The sequence below is a fragment of the Garra rufa genome, chromosome 15 (assembly GCF_049309525.1).
Source record: "Garra rufa chromosome 15, GarRuf1.0, whole genome shotgun sequence".
Taxonomy (NCBI): Eukaryota; Metazoa; Chordata; class Actinopteri; order Cypriniformes; family Cyprinidae; genus Garra; species Garra rufa.
The window spans coordinates 11756973-11784518 of NC_133375.1; the positions used below are offsets into that span (position 1 = coordinate 11756973).

General features: G+C 36.6%; 1 protein-coding gene across 1 annotated transcript in view; it reads right to left on the reverse strand.

Moving 5' to 3' along the window:
* Positions 1 to 27546, reverse strand: part of gpat2 (glycerol-3-phosphate acyltransferase 2, mitochondrial) — an 82427-nt gene that overhangs the window by 31039 nt on the left and 23842 nt on the right. The window contains exons 4-9 of the mRNA XM_073819794.1: positions 26315 to 26425; positions 23386 to 23459; positions 18628 to 18738; positions 13468 to 13602; positions 12836 to 12935; positions 10161 to 10294 (exon numbers count right to left, since the gene is read on the reverse strand). Of these exons, the coding sequence (XP_073675895.1) occupies positions 10161 to 10294; positions 12836 to 12935; positions 13468 to 13602; positions 18628 to 18738; positions 23386 to 23459; positions 26315 to 26425 (665 nt within the window). The remainder of the gene's footprint in view (positions 1 to 10160; positions 10295 to 12835; positions 12936 to 13467; positions 13603 to 18627; positions 18739 to 23385; positions 23460 to 26314; positions 26426 to 27546) is intronic.

Consider the following 27546-nt stretch of genomic DNA (forward strand, 5'->3'; position numbering starts at 1 on the left):
ACAACATAGATGAGACTTTCAGTCTGTTCTGTAGTAAGAGCACTGCCAAGGGATTCAATCATTTTTAATACAAGATACTTAAAAATAGTTTCACAACTGCAATTTTTTCTTGCTTGGTAATCACTAGAATGCACCGTAAAAACCTGCAAGGCTAATGACTATATTTATTTTGTGGAAATATTACCATCATAAAGTATTTTAAGTCACTATTCAAGCAAGTGTTACTTTATGTTTCTTTGTACACTACTGTTTAAAGCTTAGGAGTCAACATGGAGTAAAAACTGTATATAAACAGTAATAATAACTGTATTCTATTTGAATATATTTTAAAATGTAATCTATTCCTGTAATGCCAAGCTGAATTTTCAGCATCATTACTCCAGTCTTCAGTGTCAAATTATCCTTCAAAAATCATTCTAATATGCTGATTTGCTGCTTAAAAAAACATAAATTATCAATATTGAAAACTGTGACATTGCATAATATTTTTGTGGAAATGATGATGCAAATTTTTTGATGAATAGAAAGTTGAAAAGAATAGCATTTATATGAAATAGGAATATTTAGTGACAATATAAATGTCTTTATTGTTACGTTCAATCAATTTGTTATGTCTATGCTGAATAAAAATATTAATTTCTATCTTTCAAAAAACCCAAACTTTCATACAGCAGTTTTTCATCTATGTAAGTGAACTAATCCTGCAAACTAAACATATTATTCATTGAAAGATTTGTTAAAGACTTGCACAAATGTGTTGGCTTTTCAGGCTTTTTTGTGTGTGTGTTTGAACACTTTCCAACAATGACTGTATGATTTTGAGATCCATCTTTTCACACTGAGGACAACTGAGAAACTCATGTGCGACTATTACAGAAGGTTCAAACACTCACTGATGCTTCAGAAGGAAACACAATGCATTAAAGGAACACTCCACTTTTTTTGGAAATAGGCTCATTCTCCAACTCCCCCCCGAGTTAATAAGTTGATTTTTACCGTTTTGAAATCCATTCAGCCGTTCTCCTGTTCTGGCGACATCACTTTTAGCATAGCTTAGCATAAATCATTGAATCCTATTAGACCAGTAGCATCGCGTTCAAAAATGACCAACGAGTTTCGATATTTGTCCTATTTAAAACTTGACTCTTCTGCAGTTATATCGTGTACTAAGACCAGCGGAAATGTAAAGCTGCGGTTTTCTAGGCCGATAAGATTAGGAACTACACTCCCATTCCGGCGTAATAGTCAAGGAAGTTTGCTGCCGTAACATGACCGAAGCAGGCGCAGTAATACCACACAGCACATGTGCAAATGTTTACTTCCGTCAACATATCCAACGTGCATGCAGCATAGGCAGCGTTCCTCGCCATGGAGACATTTTTGAGAGACGATTTAGAAGATATTTACTTTGGTGCAGATCCTGAACCGTATCAATTTGAACCAGAATTCACTGAAGCTAAGGTTTTGGAACGCGAAAGACAAGAAAGTGTGTCTGAACTGCCTGGGACAGAAGGGATGAGGAGAGCAGATTCGAGCTGGTGGGGCTTGCCAACTGAAAGTGAGTGCCTGTGTTGTCGCGAGTGGGACCAGGTATTGCCATCGATGGCAAGGGTGGATCTACCTGATGAGGAAGTTGCATGTCGCAACATCCGAGGACTTGGATGCAATGCTGCATCCTGCAGTAGTAGACTTTTTTTCCGGTTTGATCAAATAAACTAGAAAAAACGTCACACGCCGAGTGGACCTAATGGCCAGCTGTCGCAAGAGTAAGTTATTCCTGCAACCACTACAATATATAATATAAAGATTTTAAATGCATACTGTCAGTTTGCATTTTCAGGCTTATATTCATGATGTACACTTTTAGTCAAAACTGACTTTAAACACCACCGACTGTTCGCAATAACTTTCTTTTGCAATCATACATGGAATTTGGTCATAGCAAATACTAGGCCAACTGTTCGCCCAAAACTACTCTTCAGGGGTTGCATTTCACAGGTAACGTTAGCCAACAATATCATGTTTCACTTACAGCCGTGGGCGATGCTCCTTGTTGTCCTGTCTGTAACGTTAGTTTGAAGATTGTTGGGATCGCCGTGTCCTTTAGACGCCGTGCTGTAGTACCGGTAAAATTATCCAAATAGTCATCTGGTTCAAAATCCTCGGAGCAAACAAGCCATTTCTTGATCGTTGCTAACGGTGTTTTGAGATCCATGTTCAGAGCAGCCAGCCATTGATTCATTAGTCGGAATTGCTTTTTTTTTCGTGGGAATTCTATGAAACATGGTAGTAGAGTACGTCTTCGACTTACTATCACAGCCCCTTACAATGCACATAACCATAGCAAATCACACAAAGGTAAATCCAGCCACTAACAATTTACCAGCTGCAACTCTGACAGCTGCAACAACCGGAATTACACAAACTTAGCACCGGTCACATTGGAAGTTACCTAGCTGGGATCTAATTTCAGGCGCTGTGTGATATTAATGCGCCTGCTTCGGCCATGTTACGGCAGCAAACTTCCTTGACTATTACGCCGGAATGGGAGTGTAGTTCCTAATCTTATCGGCCTAGAAAACCGCAGCTTTACATTTCCGCTGGTCTTAGTACACGATATAACTGCAGAAGAGTCAAGTTTTAAATAGGACAAATATCGAAACTCGTTGGTCATTTTTGAACGCGATGCTACTGGTCTAATAGGATTCAATGATTTATGCTAAGCTATGCTAAAAGTGATATCGCCAGAACAGGAGAACGGCTGAATGGATTTCAAAACGGTAAAAATCAACTTATTAACTCGGGGGGAGTTGGAGAATGAGCCTATTTCCAAAAAAAGTGGAGTGTTCCTTTAAGAGCCGGGGGTGAAAACTTTTGAACAGAATGAAGTGTACAGTCGTGGCCAAAAGTTTTGAGAATGACACAAATATTAGTTTTCACAAAGTTTGCTGCTAAACTGCTTTTAGATCTTTGTTTCAGTTGTTTCTGTGATGTACTGAAATATAATTACAAGCACTTCATACGTTTCAAAGGTTTTTATCGACAATTACATGACATTTATGCAAAGAGTCAGTATTTGCAGTGTTGGCCCTTCTTTTTCAGGACCTCTGCAATTCGACTGGGCATGCTCTCAATCAACTTCTGGGCCAAATCCTGACGGATAGCAACCCATTCTTTCATAATCACTTCTTGGAGTTTGTCAGAATTAGTGGGGTTTTGTTTGTCCACCCGCCTCTTGAGGATTGACCACAAGTTCTCAATGGGATTAAGATCTGGGGAGTTTCCAGGCCATGGACCCAAAATTTCAACGTTTTGGTCCCCGAGCCACTTAGTTATCACTTTTGCCTTATGGCACGGTGCTCCATCGTGCTGGAAAATGCATTGTTCTTCACCAAACTGTTGTTGGATTGTTGGAAGAAGTTGCTGTTGGAGGGTGTTTTGGGACCATTCTTTATTCATGGCTGTGTTTTTGGGCAAAACTGTGAGTGAGCCCACTCCCTTGGATGAGAAGCAACCCCACACATGAATGGTCTCAGGATGCTTTACTGTTGGCATGACACAGGACTGATGGTAGCGCTCACCTTTTCTTCTCCGGACAAGCCTTTTTCCAGATGCCCCAAACAATCGGAAAGAGGCTTCATCAGAGAATATGACTTTGCCCCAGTCCTCAGCAGTCCATTCTCCATCCTTTTTGCAGAAGATCAATCTGTCCCTGATGTTTTTTTTTTGGAGAGAAGTGGCTTCTTTGCTGCCCTTCTTGACACCAGGCCATCTTCCAAAAGTCTTGGCCTCACTGTGTGTTCAGATGCGCTCACACCTGCCTGCTGCCATTCCTGAGCAAGCTCTGCACTGGTGGCACTCCGATCCCGCAGCTGAATCCTCTTTAGGAGACGATCCTGGCACTTGCTGGACTTTCTTGGATGCCCTGAAGTCTTCTTAACAAGAATTGAACCTTATTCCTTGAAGTTCTTGATGATCCTATAAATTGTTGATTTAGGTGCAATCTTAGTAGCCACAATATCCTTGCCTGTGAAGCCATTTTTATGCAACGCAACGATGGCTGCACGCGTTTCTCTGCACGTCACCACGGTTAACAATGGAAGTACAATGATTTCAAGCATCACCCTCCTTTTAACATGTCAAGTCTGCCATTCTAACCCAATCAGCCTGACATAATGATCTCCAGCCTTGTGCTCGTCAACATTCTCACCTGAGTTAACAAGACGATTACTGAAATGATCTCAGCAAGTCCTTTAATGACAGCAATGAAATGCGGTGGAAAGTTTTTTTCAGGATTAAGTTCATTTTCATGGCAAAGAAGGACTATGCAATTCATCTGATCACTCTTCATAACATTCTGGAGTATATGCAAATTGCTATTATAAAAACTTAAGCAGCAACTTTTCCAATTTCCAATATTTAGGTAATTCTCAAAACTTTTGCCCACGACTGTAGAATGAATCTGTTATGCAATATTATACTGACATGCTAATGTTATCTTTTTTTGTTTAATGTCTGAATTCCATTATGCATGTACATCTCCTGTTTTGTTTAATACACAAAAGGCAGGACAAGCACATATTTCATGATGAGATTCTTTCTAACAGCTACAACAAAAGTGTCATACAGCGATGTTGTTAAATACCAGCTAGGTTTTAATGCACGACCTTTATAATTATGTCGCTGGCTGATCGGAGGTAATTGAGTCAGCTGTTTAGTTGAAAAGGCCTTTGCTGGTGCCTGAAATTGTGTTTACGATAAACTGATTCATCCACGTAACATGAGAATTTACCACTATTCTGCTACTGTATTGTTAAGACTTAATGCAGTATAATTGACACCGTCAATAGATCTGGGGAAGTAACTTGGCACTGTGAAACAAGAGTGGGAATCACAACAAAATCAACAAGTCTTTATCCACTTCCTCTCACACTTTCTGGTTCCTTAATTCCATTAACAAAAAAACTGTTAGTGTGGTTCATTAAGTAAGCCAATAACAGCACCAAATTATTCATTGATTGAGTGTGCTGTTAGACCAATTCAAACCAACAAGTCTTTTTATTAGTTCACTACTTTTATTAGTTATTCGGTTCAGTCAGGTTCAATTCAGACGACAAGCTTACAACACAGCTAAAATAAAATGTAGCAGCAGCACTAACACTGAATAACACAACTGCAGGAAACACTGTCAGAGTGGTTTAGTATGATGATTAGGGTTGGGAATCGAAAATCGATTCCGATTCTGGAATCGGATACTTAAGATAAAGAATCGGATACTTGTTATAATATTAAAATTTCGATTCCTCGTTTCGATTCCTGGTTGCATTTTTTCCATCTAGTGATCTGCCAGGACCTTCCGCGCGTGCAATCTGCCAGGACTTTACGTGGTAATGTAAACATCAGTCGAAAAGATGGATCACGGTAAGCGTTTAAAAGTGTGTCTACGCTTTGTAAAAACCGAAGACAAATCTACCGCTGCACGCAAACTTCATCTTAGAGATCTGCAAGGGACGGATTTTAGTCCTGCGCCCGCCCACTCCAGAAGGAATATATGTTATTTCGTCCCGCAAAAGCCCACATAAAAGTCACTTATACCCCCGCGGGAAGACAGGTATCTACTTTATCTCTTGGCTGCATGAAACAAACGAACGAACTCGCGCGTGCCTAATGTATTCATTCTTGTATATCGGAGTCGTACATTAGGCACACATAAGTCCGCTGTTGATTCACAAACTATTCATGCTTTCGGTGCTCTGATCCATAGTATTTTTGCGTGAAATTTCAAAATATTTGCATAGTTTTCAAAATGAATGTCCTGTGAGTTTTTTATAATGAATGCTTACCCATAGAGGTGGATCTTGTAAGGGTCAGTGGTGTTTAAGCACATATGAGCACCAGCATAAACAGATTTACAATGTATTTACTGTATTTTTCATTTATATGTTTATTTTATAATAAATACAAACAGTAGATATTCAGTCACTTAAGAAAGAGTACTCTGAAGTTGTGAAGAATGTCTGAATTAAATAATTTAGGTGCTTTAAATCTGTATATGTGTATTCATGTTAAAAAGTTAGAGCAGAGGATTTTCTTTTAAATTCAAAAGTATAGCTTTAATTTAAAGTTTGTTTGATTTTTTTTTATAACATGCAGGAGAAAAATAAAAAGGCAAAACTAACATTTAGGTTAATAAAAAAGGTTAAAAAATAAACACCTTTAGAGGAAATGTCAGGCATAGGGGGGCCTTGCAAAACTGACCCGAGAAGAAGGGGGCCCTGATATAAAAAAGGTTGAGAACCCCTGTAATAAAATAATATGTTGCAAGCTAGCACTGAAAATAAACATGTTTAATATATTAATGTTTGACTTTTGTGTTTGTTGTTGTTTTTTTTTACTAAATTGGAATCGAAACTGGGAATCGAAAAGAATCGGAATCGATAAGTGGAATCGGAATCGGAATCGGAATCGAAATCGATAAAATTCAAACGATACCCACCCCTAATGATGATCCATCCATATTAGTGGAAAAGTGCACAATTGAGAAGTGTGTTGTTTACATCAGTGGTTTTCAACCAGAGGCTCAGGACCCACTATGCAGTCTCAGCATATTTCCAAAAGGGCCAAAAGATGACATAGAAGTTTTTAAAAATAATAATAATTCATATATTAAAATAATCTAACTATATAATACCCATGACCCTACATAGGATGAGGTTTGGAAAATAGATGGAACGAATCACACATACACTGTAAAATAAAATTCCATGACTTTTAAGGACTTTTCAAGCAGTTTTTTAGGAACTTCAATCAGAGATCTCATTTATGGTTTGATGTTTTCTATTGTTTAAGAAAAGAAAAATCAGACATGAAAGATTAGCAAAACCGGAATCAAATGATTCGCACTCTTAGGTTAGGAAAAGGAAAGGAAAAGATTTGCGAACCCAAATGATTTACAATCCACACTCCGAACCATCATTTCAGATCAGGACTCGGAGCACAATTTGCAAATCATTCAATTAGTCATGTTGTCTAAACAGTCTTAGATTATTTCATTCAGTGTTTCAGCATAAAGACTATTACTTTTATATAGCACTGTTTTCTAGAACATTAAATACATCCTGGCATCGTGAGACATTTAGATGCAATGAAATGACACATACTTCATAATGTTTCACTTGATGTAGTTAGGGATTACAGTTTGAAAAAAAAGTCTAACTAGTAAATTATATGCAAGTTTTGTCACAGTAACACAGACTTATTCATGTAAATGACTCCTCTTGCTGAATTTGCATCTCATTGCGTTTTTCTTCTGATCGAGGTAAAAATCTTAATCTTAATCTTAGTCTTAATCCTCACAGTGTGTCTTCTTCCAGAAACAAACAGTGAGCCAGATAAACTTGAAGGAAACTTGCTGCTTTGTTACAGCGAGGTAGGCATTTACCACTTTGCTACATAATATATTTGAAGTGATAGTTCACCCAAAATGAAGAATACCACATGATTTATTCACCCTCAAGCAATCCTAGGTGTATACGACCTTCTTCTTTCACACAAATACAATTGGAGTTATAAGATGTCCCGGTTCTTCCAAGTTTTATAGTGTCAGTAAATAGGTGTCGAGATTTTGAAGCCCAAAAAAGCATCAATCCATCATAAAATATGCTCCACATGTCTCAGAGGGGTTAATAAAGACCTTCTAAAGTGAATCGATGTGTTTGTGCAAGAAAAATATCCATATTCGAAACTTTATAAATCATAATCTCTAGCTTCCGCTAACATCGTATGCACGTTCACGAGAGTGCCGTTCCAGCGGATGGTGTAGCATGTAGACGCAGCATAAGCTCTGGTGAGAATATGCTAGTGTCACGAGAACTAAGTTTTGTTTACAGCAAAGAAAAAACCTTTTGGCTTATATCAAAACCTACCAACATTTTTCTTTACAATCCTCGTTTTGTGCTTCCAATAGACCTTTCTCACAACTTCCGTATTTTGCGCCGGAAATACGTAATTGCTGTGTAAACCTATTTCCGCCCCGGTATGCCGGTAACCAGTTAAACAACGTGAAAAACGCTTAACGTGGCTTAATGTATGTAAAAAACGACCAGGAAACCCCAAGTTTCTGTCAGACCTTACGTGGAACAAACATTAACTACTATCAAAAGAACGAGCCCTTATTCCACAGATAAAGTGAATAATATCACGTTAAGCGTTTTCTCCCCCATAGAAGCCCATTATAAGGAAACAGCGTAACGTGGTTTACGTACCTCAACAGCGACCAGGGAAAACCAAACTTATGTTAAATTTCCCTTATAATAAATACTTGCTGCTGTCAAAAGAACGAGCTCTCATTCAGCATATAAAGTGATCGCCCCCCATAGAAGTCCATTATAACAAACCATGTTAAGCTTTTTCCTTAATGGAGTTCTATAGGGAGAAAAGCGTGATATTATTCACTTTATATGCTCAATAAGAGCTCATTCTTTTGACAGCAGAAAGTGTTTATTATAAGTAAAATTTTAAGCTACGTTAAGCTTTTTTTTTTTGTATAATGGACTTCTATGGGGGGCGATCACTTTATATGCTGAATGAGAGCTCGTTCTTTTGAGAACAGAAAGTGTTTATTATAAGTGAAATTTAACAGAAGTTTGGTCTTCCCTGGTCGCTGTTAAGGTAAGTTAAACCAAGCTGTTTCCTTATAATGGGCTTCTATGGGGGAGAAAACGCTTAACGTGATATTATGCACTTTATCTGTGGAATAAGGGCTCGTTCTTTTGATAGTAGTTAGTGTTTGTTCCAAGTAAGGTATGACAGAAATTTGGGGTTTCCTGGTCGTTTTTTACGTACGTTAAGCCACGTTAAGCGTGTATAAACGCGGATAAACTCTTAGTGGAAAAATGTATATCCTTTATCCAATTTGTTCCTCTTTGTGACGGAGTTTTCCTACACGACTCTTATGAGGTCGGCAAAAGTTATCTTTGGCAAACCAGCGAGGGAAGTTGTGTAGACGCTCTCCATTTTAATTTTAAATTACCCAGCTTTCTGCTGTGTTGACATTACACAGGAAGTCTGCATACCCTGCGATTGCGTATTTCCGGTTTCTGTGAAAAAGGTCTATTCATGACCGGTTTCGTTTTGCTCTCTTCTGTTTCCATTTTCGTCACTTCTCATCGAAGCTTATGCTACCCCTACCTCCTACATCATCAGCTGGAACACTACTTTGTGTATGTGTATATGACACATTTACACAATTGCGGTTTATAAAGTTTTAATATAGATTTTTAAACAAATGCATCAATTCACTTTAAAAGGCCTTTATTATTATAGAATTTTTTTGATGGATGGATGCACTTTTTTGGGCTTCAAAATCTCAACACCCATTCACTGCCATTATAAAACTTGGAAGAGCTAGGACATCTTTTAAAAAAACTCAGATTGTAAGAAGAAAGTCATATACACCTTAAATGGCTTGAGGGTGAGTAAATCATGCTGTCATTTTCCTTTTTAAGTGAAATATCCCTTTAAGGTTCAACTCTTCTTTTTTCCCCAGTGAGAAAATGGAAAAAAAGTGAATTGTTCAAGTGATTTACACTACAAATTTTGTATTCATATATGCTCCACATCCAGTGACACTCAATCAAGCATTGCACCATACGTTTGATGCATATCATAAATATATTAACAATTACTGACATACCAATTTGTATAAACAGCTATTAAGTAATTATTGATGTAGCCTTGTAAACAAAGCACAAACTTCCCCGTGGCCTTGAGTCTAAGTCTTCCGTTACCTGCAGGAGGAAACTATTTACCCCCACTAATCCCTCGCAGCGGTCGACTGCCGTTTCCAGCCCTCAGTGCCATGATTCTTTAAGAATTGTACGTTTCATTACTTACCAAACCATTACACACTGTTAAATGCGTACAGGTGCTTCTGTTGGCAGTATAACAGACTGAATAAGTGCACTGTGCTTTACAAACTGCTACGGAACCAATGAACAAGAACATTCTTTGTAACAAAACCAGCGCTGTGATGTAAATTTACACTGGTAAAGGGCAGGAAAGGATGTGAACTGTGGAGGTATGTGCTAAGAAGGTTTCTAAGCAAACTACGCCTACAGAGTGCTTTTGTGGTTTCTGTGTGTGTGTATATATATATATACCTTAGCCAGGTTTGACGGATGCGGGCTGGGTAAATGGTGTAGGGAACCCTCAGGTTGTGGCAGAAAAGAGTCAGACAAATGAGAATTTGATCGATGCTGCTCTGCCGAACACACACATAGACCAGTGGAGATTTCTACAACACACACACACAGACAAAATGAGAGGACACTTCAGTGCAGTTTGAAATACAGTTCAACGGTAAGTGCACACTTGAAAATGAACCTGTAAATGAACTGTTTTTGTACTTCAGAAAATGAGAACACTGAGATTGTGTTTCCAGACCCTTTGTACTGACTGTGTTAATATCCCCAAACTTCTGGAGCCTCTTAATTCTAACCAAGTACTTTACCCATAATATTCTATCAATAAAACAATCATAAATGATGTATACCTATTGTCTACACTCCAAAAACAGTTGTTCACAGGAAGTGTTTTACAGACACAATGAAGAATAGTACAAATTACAGTAAATATAAAAACAATAGTTGATATCGGATGGCCCTGATTCCTTATGACCTTCATGAAATGTCTACAACATATGTTGGTTAAAATTCCTTAATGGTCATGTATAACAACACCCTTTTTACCTTATCAAAAACAGTTCTGCACACAGTTTCGGTGCATGTCTCTTTAAATGATAATGAGCTTCTGCTCACTCCAACCCAAAAACCCAAAAATTAAAACGTTGTCATCATTTACTCAACCTCAAGTTCTAAACTTGTATTAGTTTCTTTCTTTTGTTGAGCACAAAAGAAAATATTTTGAAGAATGTTGTGTGTGCGTATTTATAAAGTGCTGGGTAGTAACTGATTACATGCAATCTGGATTACGTAATCAGATTCCAAATATTAAGCACTTGTAATTAGTATATTACATTTTATAATTAAATCATAATCAAATTATTTACTTTTTTATGGATTGCTTTTATGTTATTTACACAGTAATTTATTGATTCTTCTCAATTTTTCTTTTTTCCTCTTTTAATTTTTTTCTCTTTAAACATCCTACTGTGCATCATTTAGCTATTCATCTGTTTTTGTTTTCAATTTGGATGTAAGCCGTTTTCTGGTCATGTGTGGGACTTCCAGTTCATAAGCAGTCGTAGGGAAATAACAAGAACAATAACAAAATGCAGTAAGAGGTGAAACTGCTTGCACTGTGTTCCTAATTAAGATAATACATTAAAATAATAGTAGGTAAGACATAACAGTTTGCAAAACCAAGCAGCAAAACGACCTGTTTTGTACAGCTAAAAACAGCTTGACTCAGATGAGACCGGAAGCCAGACACATTCAATTTACAAAAGGCAGCTCCCGCTCTTACGGGATATATAAGGTGGATAGAATGGTGTTATTTGTTTTGTTTTGTTTAGAAATAGTTGTTCATGAATCTCTTGTTTTGTCCTGAACATGTAAACTGCCCGATGTTCTTTAGAAAAATCCTTCAGCTCTCAGAAATTATTTGGTTTTCCAGCATCTTTTGTGTATTTGAACCCATTCCAAAAATGACTGTATGATTTTGAGATCCATCTTTTCACACTGAGAGACTCCAACACAACTATTACAAAAGGTTCAAACAGTCACTGATGCTCTGGAAGGAAAAACGATGCATTAAGAGCCTGGAGGTGAAAACTTTTTGAATTTAAAGATCAGGGTAAATTAAACTTATTTTGTCTTCTGGGAAACATGTAAGAGTCTTTTCTGTAGCTTCTGAAGGGCAGGAGTAAATGAAAAAAGGACTCTTAATGCATTGTTGTTCCTTCTGGAGCATCAGGGAGCATTTGTACTTTTTGTAAGCTGCATATCCCTCAGTTGTCCTCAGTGTGAAAAGATGCATCTCAAAATCACAGTCATTGTTCAAAAAGGTTCATATACACAAAAGATGCTGGAAAACCTATAATTTGTTGGACCTGAGGAAACTATATTTAAACATCTTTTACATAAAATATGTTATTCAGGTCAGTACTAAATAAAAAAATATAAAAGAAACAATGCTAATAGTAAATAGGATTTTTAACTATATATACTGAATTATTTCCAATAGTCTGTGCTATTCAGGTGGGCGGTGAGTATCTGATCTGCAGGTGAGCTGAATATTTTCTGGACTGAGGCCAAAGAGATGATTTCTGGTTGTGATGTGGGATGGATGTTTAATTGGTTATGAAATCAGAAAGCAGCCGAGGTCTAATCGGTTGTGTGATGTTTTGTTTCATATTGCACTTGCCCCAATCGAACGCCACAAAAAAGCTTTTCAAAGTCTGCTTTTACTTCCATATAAAGGGTTATGTGTGACCAAAGGCCTGAGGTGAAAAACCTGACTGCAATAAAAATAAATGTGTAAACAGGATAAATGGAGCAATAGGTTCAGAGAAGGAGAAAGAAAGAGGCACACACAAAAAGAGCATTTTGATATAGAGAGCAGCCTTCAGCTTCATATATTTAAATCGCAATATCATACAGAATCGAGAATAATCGAGTTTGGTTCAGAAAAATGCTGCAAATGTAAAAACAAAGAAGAAACTTGACAGTGGTGAAAGAAGAAAAGCAGGCTTATGAGATATAGGAAGAATAGAAGAATGAAAGCATGCACTGCACTAAGCACAGGGTGGCTACAGGGAGGTAAAACAGATATGATATGAGATATGAGAGAATATGGTGAAGAAATAAAGGCTTACCAGTTGTGTGGCGCGATGTAAAGCTGCCAGCTGGTTGAGGTTGACCTGCACACTGCAAAACATTAAACTGAAGACCTTCAGGAGCATCCAGCTCACCAGCCTGAAAGAGAGTTATGTGGGAAATTAGCTGAAAAGTCAAAATACCTATAAGCAGGTGGACAGTTGACACGACATGTCAAGCAGAAGTAACATTTTAAGCGCTTTATAATTATCTAGTGCAGTTACGCAGCTCTCATGACCTCATATTAATTGAGAAGCTATGTGGGATATTTGTGCTTTGTCACACTGCAGAGCAGCTCAAGTGAACAAAAAGCTCAAGTTGATTAAAATGGTGAAAAATACTAATTTGTACAAGTTTTCTTATTCGATTAGTGACCAAGCGATGCATGAGGTGAACTATTTCTTTACATTTCCTTGAACTTTTCAAAATCCTAAAACTTCAATTTCAGGTTTGAATGGAATTTTAAATCTCTGATTTTCCAAGTGGACTTTTCAACCCTACCAAGGTAAAGCTGAACATTCTATTATTTAAGTTTACAAAAATCTGCCTCAAGCATTAAACGGTTCTGGCTGAATCAACTGCAGAAGTATGAACAGGTGATTTGCTTTCAGAATGAGAACTGCATTCAGACCTGAGAAGGCAGGGGGAGATGAAGGTCTGTGTGAGAGCCAGAAGTCTGTCTAAATGACTTCTGAACTCAGGCGTCACCAGCTCCATCGCCTTGGTCTCATTTGGGGAACATGCCGTCACCAAAGCCTGCCTCACTCTGGATAAAAACACACCAAGTCACAGGACAACAGACCACAGAGTAAACAAAGGGGATATTGTGTGATGGATCATCACATAAACACCACGCAAACACACCAAAGCTGCTTATGCCTCCAGAGTGAAAAACAGACCAATGCTGTTTGGGGCTTTAAAAGGTTATTTAAATGTTAAGGCCCAAATTGAGTTAGGAGAATGGACAGAGGGTGTGGTAACCAAGTTCAACCAAGTTGAAAAGTAAAGAGAAAAATGAATATGTCATATGTGGCATATGGTTGACCGCAAAATTAAAATGCCATTCCAGTAGTGATGGCTTACAATTGGCTTACAATCAACAGTGCTCTGCTGAACTGCTTTTGAACAAAAGAATGTTTCCAGTTCTAGTCTAATGACCTTATACAAGGCTTCATTAAAGTATTAGTTTCCTTACAAAATAAATATGCCCTGGTAATTCACTCACCCCCATGTTATCCAAGATGTTCATGTCTTTCTTTCTTCGAAAAGAACTTAAGGTGTTTGAGGAAAACATTCCAGGATTTTTCTCCACATAGTGGACTTCAATGGGAATCAATGGGTTGAAGGTCCTAATTACAGTTTCAGTGCAGTTTCAAATGGCTCTACACAATCCCAGCCAAGGAATTAGGGTCTTATTTAGCGAAACAATGTGTAATTTAAAAAAAAAGTTTAAATTTAGATACTTTTTTAACCACAAATGCTTGTCTTGCACTAGCTGGACTTTACTCATTACATAATCATGTTGGAAAGGTCACGTGTGGTTAGTTCTTCGTCTGTGTACTTTGGTTTAAAAAGGTAGGGTATGGTGAAATATTCCACCTCATTTTCTCCTAAAACTTCAAAACTGTTCGACATTGTTGTTCTACCTTTATTCATAAAGGGTGATTAACTTTCTTTGCACGTTCGCTTTGTAAACACTGGGTCAGTACTTCCACCTACATAATGCGTGATCTTTTCAATTTAATTACGTAATGCGTGAAGTCAAGCTAGTGCAAGATGAACATTTGTGGGTAAAAAGCATATACATTTTTATTTTTTAGAAAATTACCAATGGTTTTACTAAATAAGACATTTGTTCCTTGGCTGGGATCGTGTAGAGCCCTTTGAAGCTGCATTGAATTTGCAATTTGGACCTTAAACCCCTTGATCCCCATTATAGCCCACTATATGGAGAAAAATCCTGGAATGTTTTCCTTAAAACCCTTAATTTCTTTTCAACTGAAGAAAGAAAGACATGAATATTCTGGATGACATGGGGATAAGTAAATAATCAGGAAATGTATTCTTTGGTCAGTTCTTCGTACGTTGCTTGATACATCCGAGATGAATTGACACATCTAAGATGAGATCATCGTGCTAATTACGATGTGGCTAATTTGGTTCTTCGAGCACACCTGTTGTTGATGATTAGTATGTCTGGATTGAGTTGTCTAGGATTACTGTGCGTCTGTGCATTGGTTTAAAAGGCAATATGTATCGATAGTAGAAACACTGATCACAACCCCTTCGATTGGTTGACGAAATAGCAAAAGAGCGAGCTCATTTTTTTTTTCTCAAGCGGAGCAAGAGCTGTTATTAGAGGGTTATGGAGAATTTCAGGCTTTAATACAGACACCGGGAAACACAGCAAATGCTGCAAAAGCCAGGAGAGAGGGCTGGCAAAAAGTAGTGAACAAATTAAATGCATTAGTGATGCCCATGTTACATGTTCTTTCCTTGATATGCTATTTTATTTATATTTTTATTTTTATATACACTACCGTTCAATAGTTTGGGGTCAGTAAGACTTGTAATAGTCTTTAAAGAAGTCTCTTATGCTCATCAAGGCTGCATTTATTTGATTAAAAATACAGAAAAAAAACAGTAATATTGCAAATTGTTTTTACAATATAAAATAATGTTTTTTATTTGAACATACTTTAAAATAGAATTTATTCCTGTGATGAAAAGCTGAATTTTTATCAGCTGTTACTCCAGTCTTAAGTGTCACATGATCCTTCAGAAATCATTCTAATATGCTGATTTATTCTTAGAATGATCAATGTCGGATAATATCAACAGCTGTGCTGCCAAATATTTTTTGGAACCTGTGATTTTTTTCCAGGATTCTTTCAAGAATTTAAAAAGTACAGTGTTTATTCAAAATATATTTTTTATAACAATGTAAATTATTTGTTATTAACTTTTAATAAATTTTTAATTATTAACTTAATACATCCTTGGTGAATAAAAGTCTTAATTTCTTAAAAAAAAAAAAAAATTTACTGACCCCAAACTTTTGAACAGTAGTGTGTATATATATATATATATATATATATATATATATATGAGTGTGTGTGTGTGTGTAGCTGTGGTCAACCAATCATAACCCGCCAGGAGCGTAGTTTAAGCTTACGGACCTGTTACTATGACAGCAAGTCCGAGATGCGCATCGAAGAAGGAAACAATCCAAGATCAGGACAAATCCACAACAATCAAATCCAGCTAACTGAGTTAGCGACGTACGGAGAACGGACCCCTGGAGTGAACTAATCCTTTAACACAAATCTTTCAAGCAACCAACCAGCTAGTCCAAGACTTTTCAAACTAGGGTCCAGCTCTTATTTGAGTTCCTAGGAAAAGAGTGTTTACAAAATGTATTTTGTATTTACTGTTATATTTTCTAACACACATATTTATATGTTTCAACTTTAGTTTAAAGGAATAGTTCACCCAAAAATGAAAATAGTATGTTTATTTGCTTACCCCCGGGGCATCCAAGATGTAGGTGACTTTGTTTCTTCAATAGAACACAAACAAAGTTTGAAGTCATATAATGGAAGTCAATGGGCACCAAATCTTTGAGAGTAAAAAAAAACATACACAGACAAAACCAAATTAAACCCTGCGACTTGTGATGATACATTGAGGTGTTAAGACACAAAACGTTCTATCTGTGCAAGAAACTGAACAGTATTTATATCATTATTAGTGGTGGGCCGTTATCGGCGTTAACGTGCTGCGTTAACGTGAGACTTTTATCGGGCGATAAAAAAAATATCGCCGTTAATCTATTCTCAAAATTGGGTTGGGAGCTGGGTCTAAACTACGCAAGCTATGATGACTTTCACCTTGATAGTTTAACGCGGATGTATACCAAAGACTATAGAATATGGTCGCGCGTTTATGTCTCCTCCGCCAAAACACAGACGGGATCGCGTTGTCCTCCATTCATAAAAACCGAATCTACTATAGCGAAATGCCACGTAAATTCGTTGTTTTTTGGATTCATAAATCAAATATGGTCTGTCACTTAATTCAAATCGCGATATGGACTAGTGTCTGTGAAAACTGAAATGCAAAAAGACCGTTTTAATATGAATCCGGTATGTTCCATTTGCCTAGCTGTATGTATGAAATTCATACTATGAATGGTGGAGACGCGCTTTTACTACACGCATACTGAAACACACGTGATGCTCCCGGTAATTTTTGGCATTTGCATCTCACATGAACAGATAAACTCAATCTCCAAAACTGCTGTGAGTGTCACTTTTACCGTTTCATTTGAGAAAACTCGCATCATGTCATACTGTATACACAGAAACTTCACGGCAACCTGTCAAAATAAAAGTACGGTGTAACATGTTTAGTCATTATTTGGGTAGCACACATATTCTGAATGCCTTCAGCAGAATTCAAATTAGCCATTTTAATCTAGATTAATCTAGATTAATTCCAAGATTTAATCTAGATTAATCTAGATTTAAAAAATTAATCTATGCCCACCCCTAATCATTATATAACTCAACATTTGTTCGCACAAGGAAACATAATCTTTTAGTTTTTAATCGTTTGCTAGAATCTGGATAAGCACAAGTAATTACCACACGCCGGCTGTTGTGAATGCGCTCAGGACAGTTGAATGTTGCTATGGATCATAGATAAATAATGATATAAATACTGTTCAGTTTTTTGCACAGGCCGATCGTTTTGTGTCTTAACACCTCAATGTATCGTCACAAGCCGCAGGGTTTAATTTGGTTTTGTCTGTGTATGTTTTTTTTTACTCTCAAAGACTGCCCATTGACTGCCATTATATGACTGACAGACTGCAATGGTTTGAGTTAAAAATCTTTTTTTGTGTTCCACTGAAGAAACAAAGTTACCTACATCTTGGATGCCCTGGGGGTAAGCAGATAAACATTCAATTTTCATTTTGGGGTGAACAATCCCTTTAATTACTTAATTTACTTAAGCTACTTATTAAATATTTAAATAATTTGCTTTCATTTTAGTGCACTAATAACAAAGTGCTTATAATATGAAATTTAACGTTGGATGCAACATGTATTTATAATATGTTTGCTATTTTTCATCACATAGTACAAGCTTGTCTTTATGCTGAATTTATGTTTTATATTTCACTCAAAAATATGAATCATATGCTTATTTGTAATCTTTGGCATGCATTTGATTTTATTTAAATAATCTTATTTAAAAAAATGTATTTATTCAAACTCTTTAGAAGCAGCATCTGTCAATTATGAAAATGTTATTTAATTACTCAAGAAGTATGAAAGCATTGTTTATTTTTACTTGTGATGCATATTTGACAGTCATAAATAAAACATTAAGTTTATTATTTTGTTTTAAAACTGTCATCTAAATGAATGAAAAAAAATTATGCAATTAAAAAATGCATAAAAATAAATGAAATAAAATAAAGCCCAAAAAAGTCATATTTCATCATATTTGAGATTCCCTGTTATCTAAAAACTTCAAAACTCCTGTACTGGCCAGCATTGACAATATGCAGGTTTGCACATCTCTGCATGCAATCTAATGTAATGTCAGATTAAGTGGCTACCAATCTTCTATATTAACCGAAGAGAGAGAAATCTGAATTTAATCTCAATGGGAGCCTCACAGGAGTGCCTCTCAATCCTAAAATGCATCTCTCTCTGCTCTCTCCCTCTCTCTACACGTGGCATGTCATCTAATCAGTGAAGAGTGCTCAAGCGAACCGCACCTCTCGCTGCCGTGGACTCTGTGCCGTCTGTCTCCAGCAGGGCTGGGGTGAACTTCACAACCCAATACAAACAGCAAACAGCACACCCTTCTTACTAACCAGCCACGGTACCTGAAATCACACACAAAACAATCATATACGCCCACTCTCTTTTACCCGCTTAGCAAAATAAAAAGGAGCCCTTGTGTAAATAGATACTGTCTCACTCGCCTTGGGACAATGAAAACAATCACTGACCAATCAGCAATAGGTGAATACAGCATATTCTCAGAATAATCAGGCAAAATGTTAATTAGCTCAGCCAATGAAAGGGCAGGCTCTGATCTGGGACTATTAATTCAAGGCGAATTAAACGCTTCAGCAGGATTTGCAGTGCTTGGCTTCTGACACTTTCTAAAGTGGGAGGTGATTGAGAAGATAAACTGGGCGCTCACCGAGTCTGCCTCCTTGTGTTTTGATGCAGAAGAGACGAATCCCATTTATTTGCTTTAATAAGGTGCTTTCTTGGAAGTTAGAAACACTTCTTCGTAAGAGTCTGCTTTCTTTTTAAGGAAACAATGACTGCATCACCACACGTCAGGATCTATCAGCAATGGCCACAAGAGAGTCGTCTGCTTTTAAACGTTTTAACATTTTCAGTAGCTCTTTCAAAATAATCTAGGTTTTCCAGTAACAAGCCTTTTTTTTCTCCAACCAACAGCTTTGTAGCAAGACAAAACGCTCCACTGCTGGTTTGATTATGTCATATTACATTTTGCGCAATTTTAGAGACTATAATTGAACACAATCTCCTGAAGTCTCTCAAGCATTAGGAAATCCAATTTATCTTGATGAATCTTCTGCTGTTCATCACAGTATTCTACTCAGTTACAGTATATAGAATATACTGTAAACTAGGCCTTTTTTTTGTGTGTAGTGCAGGGTCAGAAATGAACTTTTCCATTAAGGGGCAATATCTGCCCCCTAGACTTGATTTCCAGGGGCATTTATTTTTACATTCGTAAGGGCTATTTTGTATAATCCCCTTATTATAATCACAATACTATGTTGTCTTCAATGTCAAATATTTAAATTTAGCCAATTACTTTAATCAAAACAGTTGTCAATAACAATAGACTTTTTAAAATTGTATCTAAATTATACAAGTAAAAACAAAAGCTCACAGGACTGCAATAAATCATTGTTGTAGATTATTGCTCGGTATATTGTAATAATGATTATTAATATTGAGAAACAACATAAAACGTTTTTGTCATTAGCCTATACTCACAAGTTATGCAAAAACTCCTGTTTTAATCACTGAAGCTACGAAATGAATCTTTTATTTATACCACATCTGCACTGTGTTGTTTACGATGAGGGAATTCGCAAGCGTGCACACTCATCAACAGCTCCAACATTTTTAACAGGTTTTTTTTTTTTATCAGCCTCTGATTGGCCAATGCATTCCTAAGTAAAACAGAAACGTGTTTGATTGGTTATAATGTTCAACGCTGCACAAAACACCACCTAAAAGCAATCTGATGTAGTGTGAGATCATCTAAATATAATTTAGTCAATTGACACTTTTCATTCGTTTTCAGTTTTAATTTTAATCGCAGTGATTAATGGTGCAGAGGCATTTTTTGCCTCTTCATCTTGAATTCATGGGCTTTTTTTTTTCATTTTCATGGCATATTTTCCATAAATCTTTATTAATTTCTGACCCTGGTTTGGTGTAATTTATTTAAGAAATCTAAAGAAGTCTTTTAGGTCAATAAAAAGATTTAAGTAACCAGACAAAATTAAACAAAATTTTCACTAGTAATCAATGTATCAGTATGTCACAATAATATAGTGTGATATATGAACATACTGATGATAATCATTTATGTTAGTCATACACTGAATTCCAAAAGTTTGGGATTAAAATGTTTTTCTTTTCCTGATTTATTAGAAAAAGTGTCTTACCAAGGCTGCAATTATTTAATCAAATTAAAGCAAAAACAGTAATAATGTGAAATGTTAATGTTAAAATAACTGCTTTCTTTTTTATATATGTGACCCTGGACCACAAAACCAGTCATAAGGTTAAATTTTACCAAACTGAGATATATACACCATATGAAAGCTCAATAAATAAGCTTTCTATTGATGTATGGTTTGTTATGATAGGACAATATTTGGCCGAGATACATCTATTTGAAAATCTGGAATCTGAGGATGCAAAAATAAAAAATAAAAATACTGAGAAAATCACCTTTAAAGTTGTCCAAATTAAGTTCTTAACAATGCATATTACTAATCAAAAATTACATTTTGATATATTTTTAGTAGAAATTTTTACAAAAAATCTTCATGGAACATGATCTTTACTTAATTTCCTAATGATTTTTGGCATAAAAGAAAAATCAATAATTTTGACCCATACAATGTATTTTTGGCTATTGCTACAAATATACCCCAGCGACTTAAGACTGGTTTTGTGGTCCAGGGTCACATATATATTTTAAAATGTAATTAATTTCTGTAATACAAAACAAATCTTTTAGCATCATTACTCCAGTCCTCAGTGTCACATGATCCTTCAAATATCATTCTAAGATGCTGATTTGCTGCTCAAGAAACTCAATTATTATTATTATCAATGTTAAAAACATTGCTGTTTAATATTTTTGTGGAAAATGATTTTTTCAGAATTCTTTGACGCATAGAAAGTTGTAACATTATAAATGCCATTAATGTAACTTTTGATCAATGCATCTTTTCTGAATAAAAGTATTAATTTCTCAATGAATCTTATGTATGTTAAATCTTATCTTTTATAAGTATATAATGCTATGTTTAAGGGGTATTTCACCCAATAATGAAAATTCTGTCATTAATAGAAAAGTTCACTTCCATAACAAAAATACATATAATTTACTTAGCCACTTGTCATCCGAGATGTTCATTTCTTTCTTTCTTTAGTCGTAAAGAAATTATGTTTTTTGAGGAAAACATTTTAGGAATGTTCTCCTTATAGTGGACTTCTATGGTGCCTGCAAGTTTGAACTTCCAAAATGCAGTATAAATGCAGCTTCAAAGGGCTCTAAATGATCCCAGCCAATGAAGAAGAGTCGTATCTAGCAAAATTATTGATTATTCTGTAAAAAAAAAAAGAAACACATTTTATATACTTTTTAACCTTAAATGCTCGTCTTGTCTAGCTCTGCGATGTGCATGCATACTCGGTGTACTCCGGTTTAATACATTTAGGGTAGGTCGATAAACTCCCCAATTTTGAAATTGCCCAACATTGTGGTTTTATCCCTTTTTTTTTTTGTAAAAGGCGTTTGACATCCTTTGCACAATCACTTTGTAAACACTGTGTTGGTACTTCGGCAGCGATGTAGGATGTAGGATTTTGAAGTTGGAGAAGAAAATGAGATGGGAGTTTTTCAAGCATTTGAGGTTAAAAAGTATATAAATTGTATTTTTTTTTTAGAAAATAACTGATAGTTCCGCTAGGTAAGACCCTTCTTCCTCGACTGGGATCGTTTAGAGCCCTCTGAAGCTGCATTTAAACTGCATTTTGGAAGTTTAAACTCATGGGCACCATAGAAGTCCACAATATGGAGAACATTCCCAGAATGTTTTCCTCAAGAAACATAATTTCTTTACGACTGAAGAAAGACATGAACATCTAGGATGACAAGGGGGTGAGTACATTACCTGTAAATTTTTGTTCTGGAAGTGAACTTCTCCTTTAATTACTCACCCTCATGTCGTTTCAAACCCGTAAGACCTTCGTTCTTCTTCAGAACACAAATGAATATAGTTTTAAAGAAATCTGAGAGCTTTCTGACCCTGCGCAGACAGCAACGCAACTGACACGTTTAAGGCCCCAAAAGGTAGTAAGGACATCTTTAAATTGCTCATGTGACATCAGTGGTTTAACCATAATGTTATGAAGCTACGAGAATACTTTTTGTGTGCAAAGAAAACAAAAATGACTATTCAACAATTTCTTTTCCTCCGTGTCAGAACGCTGTCTCCTGCATCAGCAGCATTACACGCAGAGAAGAAGAAATTGTTGAATAAAGTTATTTTTGTTTACTTTCTAAGGTTGAACCACTGATTTCACATAGACTATATTAACTATATACTACCCTTCTGGGTCTTGAATATACGAGTTGCTGTCTGTGCAGGGTCCGAAAGCTCTTGGATTTCATCAAAAATATCTTGAACGAAGGTCTTACGGGTTTGAAACGACACGAGGGTGAGTAATTTAAGTATCTTACTGACCCCAACCTTTGAACAACACTGTATAAATGAAGACATTAAAACTACTTAAGCCTTACAAAGTTTCAAAGAAGTTAGTTACTTTTTGTTGGTAGCTTATAGTAAAGCCAAGCACTTTCTCAAAACAGTTTGACTGTAGCTGAACTAGTTTAAATGACTAGGCTTGTGCTTGGAAAGCTGCAGTTTCAAAGTATCTTCCCAGTATTGGGGTGTGTGTGCGTGGCCGATGTGACACAAAAGTGCACAAAAAGGGTACCCTTTCACAAAAGGGTTGCGGAAACCATGATTGATTGTGGGTCTGCGATGTAAAAAAATGAAGAGAAAGTTATTCTAGGGCTCTTTATTTTGCGACTGAAGTGCATGTGCCAGGCGTGCGAGTCAGAAACGCAAACAGTAATTACACTCGAGCAGTTTGAAGCCGGAGTTGAGAGATGCATTGTTATTTTAATGGGCCGGATGGGGAGGGCTTGAGTCGAGTGAAGGATGTGCACTTACCCGGTGTGTGTCTCGTTCACACACGTCAGGTTCTGAAAGCCCAGAGGAGGAGTGTTACGCAGCAACTTCAGACCCTGAGAATGGCAAGAGGATATTTGATCAAACTTGATGGAGAGCTCACTAACCAGCCTCCATCACAGTTCAGAGAGTCTGCTCTGCTGTCCTATATAGACTGAGATAATGACACACTTTAGGGAAGCCTTTTAGTGTTCAAAATAGCACCCTATTAGCTCCACTATAAATCACAGTCTGAAAGATGTTCAAGAATTGTGCCTAAATAAAATACTTCAGAAATAAAATGTTTCTCAAAAACTGTTTAAAACGCTAGTTTATGATTGTTTTTGCCTCATTTTACTTGACAGAGATTGAGAAAGTAACAAATTCACTCGGGGTATGTTACAAGCCAGATGTAAAACATGATCACTTGCATATTTAAAATAAATTATCATTAAATTAAGTAAATGTCAGTTGTATAAAGAAAAGCCGACAAAAAGGTGTCTTTTAATCTCAGTGACAGGGACAGTTTAAGCGAGCTATACCTTACAATTAGTCTTTTCAAGTGTGTGTATCAGCTCTCAACAATTCATCACTAGAAAGTGTCTAGAACAGACGTATTTGAGAGGCTGTGAATATACGAGTTTGGAGTGGAGTAATAATATGCTTTTTTGTGCTGCCATTTAGTTTAACCATAACTAACAAAATCACATCCCTCGCAGCACCAGCCCTCTTCAAAGTCTCGAACAAACTAATTACTTCTGAAATTAAGATTAATTGACTTTTTCAATGAAACTGAAATGAATAACTGGTGTATTATCTTTTTTGTGTAGCAGCATAGGAACTACTTAGTTCCTCAAAAGTGAAAATTACCAACATTTTCAAAATAAACTCAAATTTAGGTGCCTATTTCCAAAACTACTGTTCAAAAGTTTGGTGTCAGAAAGATTTTTAGTTTTTATGAAAACAATTAATATTTCAAATGAATACCGTTCTTTTGAACTTTCTGTTCATCAAAGAATCCTAAAATCCCCAAAGCATAACTGTTTTCAACATTGATGATAAGAAAACTTTCTTGAGCAGCAAATCAGCATATTAGAATAATTTCTAAAGGATCATGAGACGCTGAAGACTGAGTAATGATGCTGAAAATTCAGCTTACCTAGTGAAAAACGAAAGATTATGGAAGCCCGTTCCCGCCACGCAATTCTGACTCTTTTTTTTTTTTCGCGATTGCAGGTTTACATCTCGCAGTTTCACCTTTTTCTCAGAATTGCATAATACAAACTGGCAATTCTGACTTTTTTTCTCAGAATTGCGTGATATAAACTTGCAATTGCAAATTATTAAGTCAGAATTGCGAGATATAAAGTCAGAGTTGTGGGGTATAAACTTGGAAATTGACTTTTTCCTCAGAATTGCATGTTTATATCTCGCAATTCAGGCTTTTTTCTCGGAATTTCAAGCTTATATCTCACAATTTTTTCTGTTTTTCTCAGATTTGCAAGTTTACAGCATATTTCACAATTTAGACTTTTTTTCTCAGAATTTGCATGTTTATATTTTCACAATTGTGCCTTTTTTCTCAGAATTGCAAGTAGATATCTCACAATTCTGTGGAAAAAGTCAGAACTGCAAGATTGTGCCACGCAATTCTGAGAAAAAAAAAGTCAGAACAGTGAGAAAAGGTTGCAATTACCTTTTTGTTTTTTATTCAGTTGCAAGAATTGGGCTTCCATAAAAGATATATTGAAGTATATTTAATTGTGCTAAAGTGGAACTACTAAGTAAACTTTAGGTAAACTTTAAACATCTTGCATTTAAAGACCGATATTACACAGAGATCAATACAATCCTCATCAATAGTGACATTAAAACAAATAGTAATAGTCGCGAGCGACGTGCCAGTAAATGTGCTAATAGATTTGAACTATACTTAGTATGAAATAAATGCATTTTAAATACTTTTTAATTACTTTTTTACTAGGGTTTGCATCACAATAAGAATTTGCACTTTAAAATGTATTAATGTGAAAACAGATAAATGAAATAGATAAATGCACCCGTGGTGAACAAAAGAGACATTTTAAAAGAATTTAAAAAACACTTACTGACCCCAAACTTTTGAACAGTAGTTTATATTTCAATATGGTGAGTTAAGTATGAAAAAGTATTAGTGTTTCTACTGCAGATTTTTTTTTTTTTTTTTTTACTTCCTATACTTTTTTACTTTCTATAGAAATAAGTTAAATGACTACCTCTGGCTAATCATCTGCTTTTGTGCTCCCCAGAAAGACACCACTCTGAGTAAATAACTATTCCTTTAAGCCACTGACTGTCAATAATTATCTCAAAAAGCATAGTGGTTGCTACACCCCTGAATCTGTTCCGTTTTATTTGACATAGCTGTTAAATAAAGTCCATGCATGCATTTTAATTGACTTTTAATACAGACACCAAATGGCTCAAATGTGATTTATCTGGCTGGCAGGCTGGTCTGAAATGGTTTAGATTAATAGATTCGTTCAGGAGGGGTTCGATCCAATAACCCTCTGATTACTGCTCCATTAGCCCTGCTCTCCCAGCTCTCAGCACGATGTGCCCACTGGGACCAGTGCTGCTGGAAACAAGCTTAGTCATCTGCAGTTTTCTAAAAAGCCCTTCATAGCACGGGGGGGGGGGGGGGGAACTATGCTCTTGAGTGTTCATTATTTTTCTCTCCACTCCTAATCCCTTTTTTCGTGCTATTCCTACCGTAAGTAACATGTTCGCTTGCGCTCTGAAATCCCTTTGATCGTCCCTCATGATATGGGTTTGTGAAAGCAGTGTCTGAGGTTTTCAGGTGAGCCTAAATCTGTGTACTTCCCCGTCTGCCTCTGGCTGTTTGTCCTTTTATTATCTTCAAATAATCCTTTCATCCCTCTCGTTTTCTCACCAGACTCTCCGGGGTGCATTGGTGACAGCACTGTCCAACTAGCGGCCTGAACCTGCCCAGGAAAGGAGCCACGCTTTTCAACTTCCTCTTGATTTTCACACCCCACGACAGCTACCAAAAGAGAAAAACACACACACACACACACACACACACACACACACACACACACTGGTTTACATGTTTTATGGGGACATTCCATAGGCGTAATGTTTTTATACTGTACAAACCGTACTTTCTATGGCCCTACACCTACCCTACACCTAAACCTAGCCCTCACAGGAGATTGTGCACACTTTTACTTCATCAAAAAAACTCATTGTGCATGATTTATAAGCCTGTTTCCTCATGGGGACCTGAGAAATGTCCCCACAAGGTCAAAATCCACTGGTATTCCTATCCTTGTGGGGACATGTGGTCCCCACAACGTGATGAATACCAGGTACACACACACACACACACACACACACACACACACACACACACACACACACACACACACACACACACACACACACACACACACACACACACACACACACACACACATATACACATATAAAAGGGTTTGCCGGGACACAAAGAAAGGAATAAACCGAGGATTCAAAACCAGCGCTGGGCGTGATAAAAGCGTCAGCACTTTTTCCACATATTTCAAGCTGAGATAAGAAACAATGCTCCAGCCAATAGCGCCAGGATGCGACATGTTCCAATTTCATCGCTTCTATCGCCGCTCCATTTGTTTCACATTTTCCAACATCAAAGCAGGACGGATCAATGTTTGAATGCAAACTGCACAGGGAGGGGAAGAATGTGAAGTCTATTCATGAGTGGTTACTACAACGCTGTCGCAATTGATGGCACAATTGAATCGCAATCAATTTGGGCCTTTGTGACAATCCCCTGAAAGATTTCTACTGAAGATGACATCAATTTAAAATGATACTAATCATAACATTTTAGCACAGACGGATAAGAGACGTGGCTGGAGACAGTAGGACTGATTTATCATCATTCAAAGCCGTTTCAACGACGGACGCTATTACAAAGTCTCTAATCATCATCTGCGTGGGAAATATCACTTACAGCAATCAATTATTAAATAAGACTGCATAATGGATACGGGGCTTCAGCACCCAGGTTAATTCTTTTAATCTCCTTTTCGACGGAAAATTATTTCTGCTGGTAATGTTTCATTAGTCCGGGCTTACAGACACAGTGTGTCTGTCTTTGGA